General features: G+C 34.4%; 4 protein-coding genes across 27 annotated transcripts in view; 3 read left to right on the top strand and 1 right to left on the bottom strand.

Moving 5' to 3' along the window:
• The first annotated feature begins 55 nt into the window (after positions 1 to 55).
• Orc1 (origin recognition complex subunit 1) lies at positions 56 to 3441 on the top strand. 2 transcript variants are annotated; one of them, XM_072009712.1, is made up of 5 exons: positions 56 to 1936; positions 1999 to 2272; positions 2350 to 2615; positions 2687 to 2945; positions 3052 to 3212. In XM_072009712.1, exons 1-5 carry the CDS (start codon positions 333 to 335, stop codon positions 3070 to 3072), a joined length of 2424 nt encoding a protein of 807 aa, XP_071865813.1. In that variant the 5' UTR covers positions 56 to 332; the 3' UTR covers positions 3073 to 3212. The 2 variants fall into 2 exon arrangements, with proteins under 2 accessions (XP_071865813.1, XP_071865811.1); XM_072009710.1 differs by having other exon boundaries at positions 60 to 1936; positions 2687 to 2970; positions 3052 to 3441.
• Positions 3442 to 3495: 54 nt separating this feature from the next.
• Positions 3496 to 4733, top strand: LOC139990508 (uncharacterized). The gene is made up of 2 exons (XM_072009872.1): positions 3496 to 3857; positions 3967 to 4733. The coding sequence occupies exons 1-2, from the start codon at positions 3617 to 3619 to the stop codon at positions 4314 to 4316; spliced, it is 591 nt and encodes a 196-aa protein (XP_071865973.1). The 5' UTR covers positions 3496 to 3616; the 3' UTR covers positions 4317 to 4733.
• Positions 4689 to 5363, top strand: Strat (RAB interacting factor STRAT). Its single transcript, XM_072009888.1, has 2 exons — positions 4689 to 4824; positions 5091 to 5363. Exons 1-2 carry the CDS (start codon positions 4699 to 4701, stop codon positions 5322 to 5324), a joined length of 360 nt encoding a protein of 119 aa, XP_071865989.1. The 5' UTR covers positions 4689 to 4698; the 3' UTR covers positions 5325 to 5363.
• A 5782-nt stretch (positions 5364 to 11145) lies between these two features.
• Phcl-1 (pH-sensitive chloride channel 1) overlaps positions 11146 to 16477 on the bottom strand; it is an 87271-nt gene continuing 81939 nt past the window's right edge. For 15 of the 23 annotated variants that reach the window (XM_072009752.1, XM_072009732.1, XM_072009728.1 and 12 more), the window contains 2 exons: positions 13242 to 13367; positions 11146 to 11953 (listed from right to left, as the gene is read on the bottom strand). In XM_072009752.1, the coding sequence (XP_071865853.1) occupies positions 11822 to 11953; positions 13242 to 13367 (258 nt within the window). In that variant the 3' untranslated portion in view covers positions 11146 to 11821. The remainder of the gene's footprint in view (positions 11954 to 13241; positions 13368 to 16477) is intronic. The other 8 variants (XM_072009730.1, XM_074111891.1, XM_072009735.1 and 5 more) reach the window with 1 other exon arrangement.

The raw sequence follows: 16477 nt of genomic DNA, 5'->3' as shown, positions 1-16477 counted from the left end.
TCTATGATCATGGTTAAAAAGATAAAATTGGCGGTATATATGTACTTGCAAGTATTATTATAAGAGTGTTTTGTAAAATAGTGTTTCTGTATCGTTTTCATTCTAACTAAAACAATAAATGCTACGAAGTTATATCTATGTAAAACAAAATAGGAGTATATTTACTTTATGAAAATATATAGAAAAATGTATAACGTAAGCAGAATTATTTTGTCTTGATACTTTATGTTCGATTAAGTATGTAAACAAAATATATTAGAGACGTTACAATTAGTAAAATACAACTTGTTGAAAAAGATTAAAAGATCGGAGTTAAGATCGAAAAAGTTAAAATGTCTATGAGATTAAATAAATGTTCAGATCATGAGATAACAATCATTCTTGATACAGAATCAAATTCGGATAAAGAACAAGAATCATATGATGATATTACAGTAGCTAAGATACAAAAGAAGAGAAAAAATGTTATAGATATATCTCCAGACACAAAAAATGTTCTAAATATATCTTCAGAATCAGAAAATGTATTTCAAAAGTTTAAGTGTACGTTACCAAAAAATAACATCTTACAGAAAGATCAAGTTTCTCTTAAAATAAAGCTTAGGAGATCTACAGAAAAAAGTTTATATAAAATTGATACTGATTCTGAATGTGAAAATTCTATTCGTAAATCTCGCAGCCGACTTCAAAGACAAAGGAAAAAATGTTATCCAGAAGTAGAGAATAAAAGATCATATATTGACAACAAAGATAATTCTATAAAAGATAAGGCAAATGATGATAGCAAATTGATACCAGGAGAAATTGATGGTGATGTATCAAGGAAAGGTAGAAATAGAAGACCACCTTTAAGGCTTTCTTATTACCAGTGTGATACAATACGTAGAATAAATTCCCCATCTTTAAGGGATAGAAAAGTCATTAATTATAATGAGGATAAGTTATTTATCAATTCCATTGTGTCTAATATGAAGAATAACAAAAAATTATTAAACCAGCAAAAGAAAGAAACGCCAAACAGTTCTACTGACAAACAGAATTTAGAAGTTAAACCTGTATATTCAAATACAAGAAATAATAAAAGAAATCGTATTCTATCTAAAAAAGATGAAGAAAATGATAGTAGTACAGATTCTAAAATATCCAAAGCAAAGTTATTAAAAAAATCCAATAAATCCAAGAGTAGAAACGATAAGTTGGATCATGCTCCAACAAAAGATGAAGAAGATGTTAGTGATATAGATTCTAAAATATCTACAGCAAAGTCATTAAAAAAATCTAATAAATCTGAGAGTAGAAGCGATAAGTTAGATCATGCTTTAAAAATACATGAAACAACAAAGAAACAAGACTCATCAACATCTACAAATCGTACACTTGTTAAATTAGTTAAACAAAAAAGAGTAATTTGTGAAAATACACCAAAACAAATTCAATCTGTTGGTAACAATGACAGTAGTACTGAGGGAGAATGTTTAGCCGATATATATAAACGTATTAAAATTTCATCAGCGGTTAAAGATTCTGCTAATTCTACTAACTCTACACCAGTTAAAATAAAAAAAGGAGTAATAAATAATAGGAATAACAGTGATGCAGAGGATGAATATTTGTCTAATATGTATAAACGTATTAAAATTTCATCTGCAAAAAAAAATATCTTAACTCCACAAACGAGAAATAATATGCAGAATAGCATAGAGTCATGTCTAGAAAAAACTCATTTGAGCACTCCAAAATCTCGTCCAAAATATAATGATTTAACACCATCATTGATAAAAAGAAAAAGTGCTTTATTAAAACCAAGTACACCATTACAGGAAGCTAGATCTAGATTACATGTTAGTGCTGTACCAAAATCTTTACCTTGTAGGGAAGAAGAATTTAATAATATTTTTACATTTCTTAGAGGAAAGTTAGAAGATAAAAGTGGAGGGTATGTTGAAAGAATTGTTTCTTAAAAAATTAAATTACATACTAAATTTAAGAAATTTACAGATGTATATATATAAGTGGAGTACCAGGGACAGGTAAAACTGCAACTGTAAATGAAGCTGTTAGATGTCTGCAAAAGTTGATAGTTAAAGGTCAGTTGGATGATTTCGACTATGTTGCAATTAATGGGATGAAACTAACTGAACCAAGACAAGCTTATGTGCAAATTCTAAAGCAGCTGAATGGTAGAACAGCTACATGGGAGCAATCATACCATACACTTGAAAAAAGATTTCATAGTGGTACTTCTAAAATGACATTGCTTCTTGTAGATGAAGTATGATTTCCTTTAAATGTTTTATATCATTTATAGGTATTATGGATATTTATTGCTAATATATATCATTCTTGTAGCTCGACTTGTTGTGCACAAAACGTCAGGATGTTGTATACAATTTATTAGATTGGCCAACAAAATCAACAGCACAGTTAGTTGTTATCACTATAGCAAATACTATGGATTTACCTGAGAGAGTTTTGATGGGTCGGGTTACATCGCGTTTAGGCCTAACACGATTGACTTTTCAACCTTATAATTTCAAACAACTACAGGAAATAGTCACGTCTAGACTTAAGGACTACGATGGTTTTAGAAGTGAAGCTGTACAACTAGTTGCAAGGTATCACAATACTTATATATTGTGGTATCATACTTATATTGTTATATTGCTTATCAAATATTTTATTTTAGGAAAGTTTCTGCTGTATCTGGAGATGCTAGACGCGCTCTGGATATATGCCGTCGTGCTATGGAAATCGCGGAATTGCGAAATGCCGAAACGATATCTCTTCAAGATGTATCGGAAGCTGTAACCGAAATGATTGCATCGGCGAAAGTTCAGGCTATAAAACACTGTTCAAAAGTGGAAAAAATATTTTTGCTTGCTGTATCTGCAGAAGTCACGCGAACTTCGATCGAAGAAGTATATTTTAAAAATGCATATAGACAAGTTGAGTCACTGTGCTCTTTTGACGGTTCGTTTGTTTAATGTGAGATACTAGCTAATATTTGAAAAGATTATAAGTTTATTTATTGTTTACTCAATTGTGTTACAGGTATTGAAGTACCTACCATAACGGAAATACTTGCTGTATGCGCTAGATTGGGTTCCAGTAGATTGTTAATATGCGAACACTCGAAAAATGACATACATCAAAAGATTTTATTGAACGTTTCTACGGATGATATTCACTATGCAACTCATGAATTAGATTTAAATTGAAAATAGACTATAATTTTTTTAATAGATGCATGTGTGCCGCGCGCGCGTGTATGTGCCTTTGGATAATACGTTATGTGCTTCCTGAAAAGTGCCTTAGTATATGAAGTAATCTATCAAATTTTTAATTTTTTACTCTATTGCAACTAACATTTATGAATTTTTGTAATATAAATTATTATATTATATTATTTATTAACGAATTAAATTTTATGTCTAAAATACATTAAGTAGTAATTTAGTAATTATTATCACTATTAACGATATATATACAGAAATCTATTAATATACATTAGCGAATTACGTAATTTAGGAATCTCATCTACAAATTTGACTGACTATTAGTAAATAACGAAGATTTAATACATTCTGAATATAAGCAGTGTTTATATAATAAAATCATGGTTAACGAGAACATTGAAGAACAAATTTTAACGTTTCACAGTGAACAAAAGTGGTCGGATATTGCTAATTTAAATTGCACTTTGACTAAATTAGATAAAAGCAGATTATTTTGGGTTTTACCAACTATTAATGATTTACATTGGATAAAAGAAATAATTGATAAACACGAAGTGGTTTGTCTAGCAAGCATAGGATGTGGTTGTGGTTTATTAGAATGGTTGTTTGAAAAATATTCTGGTAAGATATTCGTAAGGTATATTTATAATTTCTAACTATTTAAAAATTTTAAGTGTTATTCTTGATCAATCTTCGAAAAAAATTTTGCATTTTTAATTACTTTTTTAAGGTTTAAACGTGACCGGTGTAGAAGTAAATCGCTCATGGTGGTATAGTAAATATTCACCACCCTTATTTTTAAAAAATATTGTTTTCATTAGTGAAAATAACAAAAACAATTTTTTTTTATCGGACAAATATGCTCTTTTATTTTGTTATTTTAATAACTCATCGGCATTTTGTGATTATATCGAAAATTATAAAGGGAATCTTATTTTTGTCATTGGACCAAAATCAAACGAAAATCGTTGGACGGATCCAATGCCATTTGATGAAAAGTTTAATGAATATGGTTGGAAATTGATAGGTGAGAAAGAAATGGATCGAACAAATGATTATATTACAGTATATAACAAATAACTAAATCTTATATAAAAATAAACTTTTAAAAGACATGCTGATGTGAGTACTTTTGTGAGTACTTTTTATTTTAAATGGTTTGTAAAAGCTTTTAGGATATTTACATATAATATTTTTATAAAATTCAATAAGTTGGAAGAAATTTAAAATATTTTCAAAGAAGATTAGAACAGATAAGAAATAAATTTGGCGCATTGCTTTGAAGCTATCTTCGATAGGACAAAATTTAATTGTTCGATTATCGAAATGTCATCGATTATTTCTGACTATGATATTAGACTCTAGTCAGACTAGTACATTTTGTTTCAAGTGTCAACATTATTACTGTCAAATAGTTGTGTGACTAATATTTATAAATATCAAACGTCTAAAATATAGAAATATGTCTACGAATAAGGATATCAGCACATTGAAGGACCAAGATGAAAAGAACAAGACGAAAGTTTATTGCACATTCTGCCCGTCTAAAATGCTTAATGCTGGTGCAGCCCGGCTAGTTCATATTGAGGTGAATCATTTGCTTTTTTTTAACACGAAGCATTAGTAAAAATGTTAAATTACATAGAATTCCAATATTCGTCAAAATTTCATTAAGCGTTGTACGTTGCGTTAAGCTGTTTAGATATATCTGTATTTGTTACGGACCTAACCTAAAAATCTATATAGTTTGTGGTTTATTTTTTGGTTAGTGTTGTGCTGTTATACAAACATGAAACACAATAGAGTAGAAAAATGTTTAGTAGTTGAGCTAAGGTGTGTCATATAATATTTTAGTTTAATCTACCCTATATACATCGTAAGGGAGAAGGTGAAGCTGATCAACAGGAACTGATAACCAACTATTGGTTGGTGGAGGATATGTATACATTTGAAAATATTGGTGTTTCGCATACAGTAGACAACGTAAAGTATTTAGCATGTGCAGATTGTGAAAGGGGTCCAGTGGGTTGGCACGATTTATCTACAAAGAAATCATACATTGCGCTAAGTAGAGTTAAGCACGAATGATTTATATTGAATAAAGTTGTTTTTTAATTTTATATAAAAGGTGTGGCCAGATCTTTTATCCCAAAACTAGAAGTTATACCATGAAATATAAAAAAGGAGGATCTTATAAGTTTGGAGGAAGTCAGTTTTTAAAAAGAACCACGTTACTATTTAAGTTGATAATTTAATACTTAATCACGTACGTTACAAACACAGCCGATAAATCAGATAATCAATCGTCGTTACGATATAATAATTAATAAATTACGCTTACGATTAGAAACGATTTATTAATGCACTTATTAAGTGTGCATTCGCGATTTTATCATAATAATGTATTGATGTTTTATATCATTGCAACCGTTTGGTCGCAAAAATGATTATTCATTGTGCATATTGGCATAATTATTTTATGTAATGCGTTGGTAATGCGTGAGTAAAGTCTACGTGTACGCATTTGTTATGTGTATTTGTATATGCATGTAAATCAATATTTCCCTTAAAAAATAATCACGATAACTTGAATTTTGCATTTTTGATGTATTTAAGAAAATGTAAATAGGAAACGAATTTTCATTCATTATTCATTGTACATTGTAATCTTTTTACGACAAAGAAGAGACGCTTATATGTATGAACTGTTTCTATAATTAATTTTTTTTTCTTGATTTTTTCTCATAATTATCACAAAGAAAAAAGATGTTGCGTGTTTGTAAAGCCTTTTGAAAAGATTTGCTTATAATTAATTCATTTATGTATTTCTTTATTTCTCCTTCCTCTAGCTGCGTTATATTTGCGTGAAATGCTGCAAAAATAGTCGTGCATACGTTTCGCCTTGTAAACAACAAAGCTTTCTTTTATTTCTTTCTTGTCTATTTCTTGCTTCATTCTGTCTTTATTATCGCGCGCGAGTTTCATTCAAGTTGAACGTGCATAATATGTAATCGTGAACTAGTAATCGATTTACGGTAATTATTAATAACGATCGCAACGGTGAACATTAATTATCATATATAATCACGCGATGTGGCAACGATGATAAAATTCCTCGGTACGATGAGTAAAATAGTGACGAATAACGATAAAACCTAACGATATAAAGACATTCATAGAATAGTTGAGCTTGTAATAAATGATAAAATATCGATAAACAGTAACGGTGAAAAGTATTGGATTCAACGATGCGATTATTAATCCTACGCTAAGAGAACTTTTTTTTTTCGAAAATTGCATATACATAATACTCGAATGTATCGATCTGTAACATAGTAACACTGATAAGGCTCATCTAATACGGTTTCCTCGTCTTTCAGAACTTGATCACCGTTTCTCCTACTGCTTCACATCTTTTCGTACACGTGAGACGTGCACATTTTTTTAAACATAGTACAATACATATTCTAATATGCAAAATCAATCGATAAGCGATCACCGATATCGTGTATCGAAATATCTATATCTTACTTTCGCGTCACATAAAATCCGTGATCTTTGTCCATGCCTTCGATAGATGCAGTGGAAAAGGTACAAAAATAAGAATAGAATCGGATAGACTAGAAAATCGAACAAATATACACGTGGACGTTTATGCTATCATAAAAGTCCGATAGTAATCGCTGTTGTTCACTCTTTGTGTTTGTTTGTTTCAACCCTTTTGAGACTCCGTGTAATTTCTCTTTTAAAACTAAAGGCAATAATATTACAATATAGATTACAATTACAGTCAAGTTTGAAAAAACATAATATAATAATAATTTTTAAAATGAGATGCTTAATTGCGTTCATGATAGAAATTTACGTTCCAACATGTTCCAATAAGTTTCAATGGCATCAGAAAAGTTAGAGCAACTTAACAATTTTCCTAAAAGTTATTCGTAATTTGTAAACCTGAATAACTTTTAGTCAGTTGACTACCATTAGTCAACTGTTCGTCTCGTAAGGGTTAAAAAAGTTTCTCGTCATTCTCATTTATTCACCGTTCTACTGTACGATCTTCCAGTTCGTCGTTGCCTAAAAAATCAGTTCAACTAACTGTAACTTTCTACCTTGACTAATATTTAATTTCTTATGGATCAATGTGTTTCGATTTGGCTAGTCACAAAGCGCTTGCATTATCGTTTACGTTTACGAGAACGCAGATCAAAATGAATCTATTAGACAGACTTTCGACGATATAGTAATGGTTATACATTAAAAATCGGGTAGAACGCGTCGGTGAAAGCTGCCTAAACTCCTGGAAAGGATCAAACTGTCGAACGTGCGTCGATTGGTGTTTAGAGAATTAATCTCGTGAAATTTGTCGACCACGACAACGAAGCTTAAAATGTATTCGATGATGATTCATCCTTCGTCTCGTGTTTTCCCCTGTATAACAAAATTTTCAACACTGTTTGAACCTGCATTATCGACTGATAGTAATTATACGTACGAACGAGCTTTCGTTGATTTCATTGTCGAACAGAATACACAAATAAATTATAAATACATTTTGACGAAATAAATAAACTTCCCGCAGAAAATAGACTCGTTTAATCACTCAAATTTTGGCAAGTTGCAACTTAAAATTGTAAATTTGTGAAAAAGAATTCTATTACCTACAATTTTTGCAACTTATCAAATTACTAACGTTACTAGTCGGTAAATTATTTTGCCAGGACGTGCAGGTGTCTTTAATACTTGTCAACGAGGGTGAAGATATAGTTCGACGAAAATAGAATCGCCGAACGAATCGATGCGTAACGAAGGATGAATCCGATGCTATGCGGTCTCGTAGGAGGCATTGCACAAGTGCAGCTAATTATATACGACGCTAAAGATTTAGGATTACGTGTTTTGGTCCGTGGAGTATTATAAACATTAACGACATTAATTAATTAATTAATTTATCAACGCATCCTATCATCTAAACGACTGCTTGTTCACTCACGGCAGATGACAACGCGTATGAAACAGCGATAGGTAGTCAACGATCATCCTTTTTTCATCGACTCGTTGCCAACCTCGGCAAAATTTTCCAACATACATCTTTGTCTCTTTATTCTATATTCTTCGTCTTTTGTTTGTATCTTTTAGATAAGAAAAGGAGAAAAAAAAAAAAGAATTTCACCGAGTTTGGACTGAGCGATATTTTCGTTCCCCGACAAAACATAATTTCCAACTAGATGAATCGAATCGTTCGTTCCTTGATCGGCAAATTCGGCCTCTACGCAATATTCGTTGTGTCGATTACTCTTATGTGTCGAATACTCTTAAGTCGGCGCCATAATAATAAGAGAAGCTTATTTTCAATTGTTTTTACGATGTCCGTAGACACTTGTAACGTTAACACCTACGATCCTAATTATCGGTAATTGTAATAAATGTAGCGATACGGTACAATTACATCGTTCGCATACTGTCGCTATAAAGTGTCACGTATTACTGGAAAAAAAGCAGCTGTCTCCTCGAACTTTTATTAAACGAACGAACGCCGTTGTCAAACGCCGTACTCGCGCGTACATCGTGATACTTGGCTACGAACGGCCAATCGTAATGTAAAAGATGAAAATCAAAGTCGAGGACAAGGTGAGATGGCGGGTTTGCGATCGATATAATTATACAGAATTGATTTTTGATTATTCTAAACACGTAATACGTAATACGTTCTCCTCCTTTCTTTTTTTTTTTTTTTTTTCTTTCATTGTTTTCCGTGCAACTTCTCTACACGATTGAGCTTGGTGAAATCGTTAAATTTCTTCTTCCTCTTAATCCTTCGCTCGAAGAAAACTTTCTTTTAACGATGGGCTCGCGATTACTTGGAACACGCGAACGACCGCGTACTCGACTAAACTCTGTGAAAGCACGATAGGCGATGGAATACTTTGGTCTGTGGTTAATATTGCTGAAGAATCAAGTGGCACGTACGATTCGAAATCGGTTTAATCGATTTTTCGTTCGATGTTTTCCCCGGCCACGTTTCTCTCGTATAATCTCACCGAAACTTCGTAATAAGAATAACGCTTACAAATAGCGGTAACGATATAGTAGCACGATAGTAGCGATATTTAATAATAGTAATAGTTATTTTTTTAATGATAACAATAGTAATAGTAGTGTGGCAATAGTAATAATAATGATGTTGATGGCGATGGCGATGACAAGGATGACGACGATGATGGTGACAATTGATAATAATAAGAACAATAACAGTAATAATAGTAATTGTATATCTAAAGATGCGCAGATTACTCGAAGAAACATCGAATGTTAACTCTGGAATTATATTCTAAAAATTTCTTTCAGCCGCTTCGCTGTTTCTTCCACTGAAGTTCATTGTTTCAAAAAGTATCGAGCGGCGTACTTGATTTTTGTTACTCTTTCTACGTTCTTCCTAAATTGTATCTTTCGCGGGCAAAGCATCAGCGTCGCTCGAGCATCGAATATGGGCACTTCGTTAAATCTAAGCTAATCGCAAGCTTTACCCGTATTAAGTTAATTCCTCCCTGTGTGTGTTATCGTTTTGTCGTTAATATGATCATCATCTATCATCATCGACGAAGTTTCGTTCGTACATTCGAATTTCGTTTAGAACGAAGAGAAATTAAAAAGAAATTCGGAAGATTAATTTGGTCATGGAATTCAATGGATCAATTTGAATCTGTTTTTTTCTATGTCAAACGAGTCGAAGGTCTCGTAACAAAAACTACCCCTATTCGTGTTTGTCTTTTTCCAAGAAAGCAAAAGAGTACTCTTCAATACATAAACTAGATATATTATACATGTTTAATTAGAATTAAAGCAGTATGACAAAAATAGATAAGTAAACATTAATGTTAGCAAAAACACTTTTAGTAATTACAAAACCAACAAATCTGATACCAGTCGTCGTGACTTTGGTAGTCCTATTGTAATGTCAATTTCTCTTCAATATATCTAAATTTAATTAAACAAAATATTCATCACGTTACATAATCTCTACAAGTGTACCTTCGATCATATCACAGAGCAATTTTTAAAGAACCGATTCGACGGTAAAGCAAGATATATATAATTAATTTTACAATACTGATTCTACTTAATATGTGGTCACGATAACTTCTGGCTATTAGAATGCACCTGAAAGTTTCAAAAATTCGACAGGACTCGTTTTTGTTACGACCTCATCAATTCGCTTCGCTTTCCTTGAACTGCACTGATCGTACAGGTAGAATATAAATCGTAAAAGCTATTTATGCGAATGCTACCCTGAATGATTGAGAAAAGGATACATATCGTGTTATAAGTATACGTATGTACCTACAGTGAAAAGCTTTGATGAAACGACGATTGATTAACTATATTTATGTGTGTATGTGTGTAGTGTGTGTGCGTGTTGTGTGTGTATGTGTGTGTGCGTGCGCACGCGCATGTTTGAATGTGTGTATGTATATATATCATATACGTATATATATATTTTTTCTTTTTGTACAACGGAATTGTATGCTTCGCAGCCCTGCTCCCTCGATTGAAAGCGAACGTCTTTTTTTAAAGGTCTACGAATATAGAGCTAACTTGCGATCACGTTGATTTTTGCCACGGTATTGTAATCACGATAAAGTACAGAAAAAAGGTCGATATTTAAGTAAAAGGCGAATCACGAGTTAGCGATTTCATGGACGACACTTACATCGACCTTACCTATTTGTAGTGAGATTACAAGTAATAACATTCCTTAATTAAGTAAATTTGATTTCTTTTTTTTCCTTTTTAGCTAGTTTTCAGAAGCATTCTCGAATTAGCGACATCACTATATCCGATAGTAGAAGAAAAATTTTTAAAGAGTGTGTCCGCGTTTTCGTTCTCTCTCTCTCTCTCTCTCTCTCTCTCTCTCTCTCTTTCTCTCCCTCCCTTTCATTCGCTTTTTTTCTCTCGCTCTCGTACCCTATTTCTCTTCGTATGTATGCCCTTCGTCGACTATTCACCGGACCCAAGCTTGCTTTTCGCTTTTTCGATAAAGAGTGCTTTTAAGAATTATCACATGTGAGAAAAGATGAGGAAGAGGCGAATCCACCAATTTCTCTTGCTCTTTCCGTTTATTCCCCCTTCGAAGCCAAAGAAAAGCCTAAGACTTCGGCACGATCTTCGCTTGATCATGCGCCGATCGATACCGTTTCGTACGTTATATTGTTAGTAAGTACATTTTTTTTCCTCCACGGAATACCACCTACGTATAGACGTGATCATTTCTGGTTTCATGCATCGATATCGAAACACACTTTCTCGCGATCCTTTTTCCGACGACGTTTCGCTTCTTCGAGCGGTGGAGAGATCGCCGAACACTTTCTTCGACTGTCGAGTTTATCCGACGAGTTCATCCCTTCCGACTTCGATATACACTTTCCAGATGACCTACGCGTCACGTGTCTGCTCCCCTTTGGTTCTCTAGCTTCGACGCTTCTCTTCGACAATTGAAATTCGACTTAAGATAGAGCCACGCTGAGTGACGTGACCTTCGATGATCAACGGTGGAATTCTTCTGGACTGTTGCCTCTGGTGTTGGTCTACGAGGTGCCTTTGTAGTGGATGAAGAAAAAGGTGAGGAACATGAAATAGGCGACCGGAAAAGTGATTCTTGCTATTACGTCGATCGTCTTTGCCACTCTTATCGGATGCGGTGGTTCCTTTTTTCTCAACTGAAACAAAAGGATCGTTAACGATAGGTGTTTCCGGTGCAGGAGAGGATCGTGAAACGAAAACACACGGAATGGATCTGGTCGTGTATACAGAGTGTCTTGAAAACTTTCGAAGAATGTACCAAATTTTGTAATAAGTTCGTTCGCCTTTTGGTGTTACATCTTGACAAATATTAACCAGTCAGCTGTTCCGACCTCTTTGCAAAGTGTGTACCTAAAATGTGTCGCAAAAACTAAGCGACGACGAGTATACTCGTTAAGCACGGAGTATGTGTGGCTGTTATAATGTAGAATTAACTTGCAGTGAAATGATTATTTTACTTTTCAATTTTGCTACTGACAGGGCTCGTCGTATTACGAAATATTGCCATTTCTTCATGACGAGTATACTCGTCAAGCACGGAGTATGTGTGGCTCTTATAATGTAGAATTAACTTGTAGTGAAATGATTATTTTACTTTTCAATTTTGCTACTGACAGGGCTCGTTGTATCACGAAATATTGCCATTTCTTCGTGACGAGTATACTCGTCAAGCATAGCGTATGTGTGGCTGTTATGATGTAGAATTAAATTCTAGTTAAATGATTGTTCTCTTTTTTAATTTTGCTACTGACAGGGCTCGTCGTATCACGAAATATTGCCATTTTTTCGTGACGAGTATACTCGTCAATAACAGCTAACTAATTAAATAAAAGACTTTTCGACTGTAGTGGGGAGAGCGGAGAACAATAAAACATTACTGACCGCTATCGTTTATGGTTGCACCATTTAATGACAGCAATGAGACAAAATGAACATTACAATTCTGTGATAAAAAGATTGTTTGTTAGAGATAACTTATAAACAGCAAAATGTATAAAATATCTTAGAGATACAGTGGCCACAAAAGCTACTGGCACATTATTTTATAACGAATCGTTTTTTAATCATTTTTCTACGTTTCATTCTTAAAGAATACAATATTTCTAACCATGTTAAAGTATTACCAAATGATACGAAATTTAATATACTTAGACCTAGAGTTAATTACTACGTAAACACTATAATGAATGCAACGGCGTAACGTTTCACTGATGAAAACGTTTTATAATTTCCAAACTAACGATATTTGGCTCCACGTTTATTTTACAACCCGTTTTGCTTATTTAACGAATACCACTGCTCCTGGAGTTGAATATAACATATTGGCACACTCTGCATACTTAGAGGATAGGAAATATCGATTGTCGAAGTCAGGAAATGGGGTATTTCGAAGTTACACAATAGTAGTACAGTTAATTAACATACCTCGGCTGTGCATCCATTGGTGGTCGTGTGCGTGCAAGGGTTGGGTCCACAATTGGTGCAGGTTACGATCTCGTTCGGTCCTGTCGTAGCTCCGGTCGGTGGACCGCCCTCTCGCTTCTTTTTACCCTGCGACAGGGTCTCCGTAGAAGAAACTTATATTCTCACGATCTTTCGTGTAAACAACGATCCATCCTTCGACCAATTTTTCTATTCCTCTCCTTTTTCCGTTATTCTATCTCCTTTTCTTTTTCTTTCGTTTCGTTTCGTTTCGCTTCGTTTGTCACAGCAAAGATGACCGATATGTCGACGACGATTACGACTCATTGTTTAAACAACGGGAAGAAGAGAAACCAGTTGCCGTCCAGAATATAATACAAATCAGATATAAATACAAGTCCATTTAACGGATGAACAAGTTCATTTTCATTGCGAGATCAACGCAAAAGAAATTAATTGCGAAATTATAAGAATTGGAGCAGAATCGCTATTTTAGTCGCATCGTCTTAGGGAAAATTTCGTTAGACGGCCAGCTTTGTTCAGCTTCTATCGATAATCGATCGTTCGAGACGACAAGCACGAGTAAGTTAAGCGTGACGAAGGCTTTGATCAAGATGAACAAGCTTGCACGTAGAGGCGTGAGAAATTTCGAAAGTCTCGCGCGGCACAGACACATCGGCCACCGTCGCTTCTCGTTCGAATCATCGCATCGATTACCAAACTGATACTCGCGCAACGAAACGTCCTTCTTATCGCAAAGCAATCCGATAGTTGGAATGCGTGTTGAGATTAATCGAAAGAAATGCTCGTACACGTTCCCCCTTGTACAAATAGAGTGGGAACAATGTTTGTTAGAAAATAAAAGCGAGAAAATTATCATACGTACAATAACACCTATGGACTGTGAGTTGAATCGGATTCGATCGAACTCTTTCTATATTAAGTGGGTTGTATTATAATAAATCGATACTTTTTCTTGCCAACTGTTTTCACTATAAAAAGCAAGCGAGTACCACCACCGAGGCACGCGAGAAATCGTCTCCATCGCAAAGTCACCGTTTTGAGCGAAAACGAACTCTCGACGTACGACTTTGGACACGTCTGATGTTTTTGATCGAAAAGCGAATCGTTGTTTTCTCTTAACGGTACATCTTGTACGTATATGGATCAATACTTTCGTGCCTCTGCGTATAACTTACGAGTTACATGCCGTATAACATCTACGTATTACACTGTCGCACATCGGACTCGAACTTTTTCCACCTTTCTATATTATCTTTGTTATTAATTATTTTCTGTTTACTTCTTCTCTCTTTTTTTTTTTTTTTTTTTCTTTTGACAATAAAGTATCTCGATTCCGATGTGAACAACACTCTCTCTTGTAACAACTGTACATATCTAAATCGTTTCGACGATATCTTTTCTCGAGCACAGGTTCTCCGAACGATGAATCGTCAAAGATTTTAATCAAGAATTCCCTTCGCGACTTTCGCGCAGTTTAATGTCTCTCTTCGTTTGCTCTTTACTTTTCTTTCGTTAATTTGTTTCAGCTAATTCTTGTCATTAAACTGGGCGAACGCTACAGCGGATCTCTGTACCGGACAGTTGCGTTTGAGAAAGGTATTTTATGTCAAGCTTATGCTACATGTCAAGCTTCAATCGGGTTAAGTTCAATGGCAAAAAGCGATTGTTCACGTCACAATCATATTATTAATAATATATATATATTAGAAAAAAAATAATAATATACGGCTGATTATGGTTCAATGTCGATCACGGTTAAAAGGAAAGAAAGGTAATGTCGAATAAATAGCACAGAAATGGTTATGACTCGTCGTTTCACGTTATTCTTTCATGTTTCTTTCTTTTCAATTACGCGTCATTCCGATCGTCATGTCTTTACCACGTCGTTGATTCTGCCAGCGAATATATATATATACTTTCGGTATAATGAAAGGGTTTCGGGAAGAGTATGATGAGCCTATTGATAATAGCGGCTAACTATTATTTCATAGTCTGTTCGGTTCCTTTCTTATCTTTGCTACATGACATTTCGATGAATTTCACTAAAAAGAAAAAAAAAAGGAAGATATTCAAGTGCGACTAAATTTGTTTGTTGTCTTTGTTTCGTCGAGTTCTGATGAAAAGTTACGGCCGTTGGTTCGTCAGATGGTAAATATGTTTGTTCGGTTGATGAATGATTTTGCAACGTTGAAGCGATCGAGAAAAATCGTACTTGTTTCCACGTTTTCTAGATTTCTTTTCTTTTCTTCTTCTTCTTTTTCTTTTTTTTTTTTTTTGTTTTAGCCTATTTCGTTGAGGTGTAATCTCGACGAATAAATACGACCGAATCGTTTCTTGGAAAAGCACCGCTCGCAAATCAAAGGATACAAGCGTATCGTGAAAACTCTGTCGCTACTAATCTAAACTTTCTGCCAAATCAACTCTTTACTCAAGCAAAAGCTTTACGCAGGGAACGTTGAAACTCGTAACGCGTCTAACGTTCTCCGAGTTCTTTTTGGCCCTTCGATCTGCAAGCGATTCGGTGAATGTTCGACTCGAGTAATCGCTTTCACCGGATTACTTTCACGCTCCGTTTCACCGAGCAAACGCGGGACGAGCGATCAAGCGACATCGAAACGTACAGAGGATGGAGTGGTATTACACGCGAGAAGCTTCGTTTCGAACAAGCGCAACGTTAGAAGAAGAAGCGTTAATTGCCTCGACAGTATGCAATATATATATATATATCGTGAATTAATTGATAGTTGGTCAAAACTCACGGAAGACAGAGGAGCTTTCAAGATCTTGTTACGTGGTGGTAACCGATACGCGCGATTTTCTTTAAAAAACGGAACTGAAGAGTCGTAGTTTCGACAAGGCAACAAGGTATAGTGTGATCGAACAAAGTATCATAGGATGTTTCGTCGTGCGCATGCAAGTTACAATCTTATCCCATGCGATCATGCGTTTCATGCGTAATACGTACAGTTCAAGGTATCCCCGTCGTTGATTCAAAATGCGGATTCATGCACGACGCACTCTCGTTTGGATTTACAAAGGAACGAACATCTGCGAAAATTGCTATATGTCCGTAAAAAGCAAATTTTGTCGAAATTTCCAGCGACGCTTGAGAAAATCCGGCAATTTTTGTAAATCCAACGAGATGTTGAATGTCTCGTTCGAAGAGACATAGGAACTAGCGCGGAAGGGTCTAGCATAGATTTCGCCAAGATCAA

Source organism: Bombus fervidus, chromosome 9 (assembly GCF_041682495.2).
Source record: "Bombus fervidus isolate BK054 chromosome 9, iyBomFerv1, whole genome shotgun sequence".
Lineage (NCBI taxonomy): Eukaryota > Metazoa > Arthropoda > Insecta > Hymenoptera > Apidae > Bombus > Bombus fervidus.
Note: the sequence above shows the minus strand (reverse complement) of the source record. Positions and strands in the feature narration are given on the sequence as shown.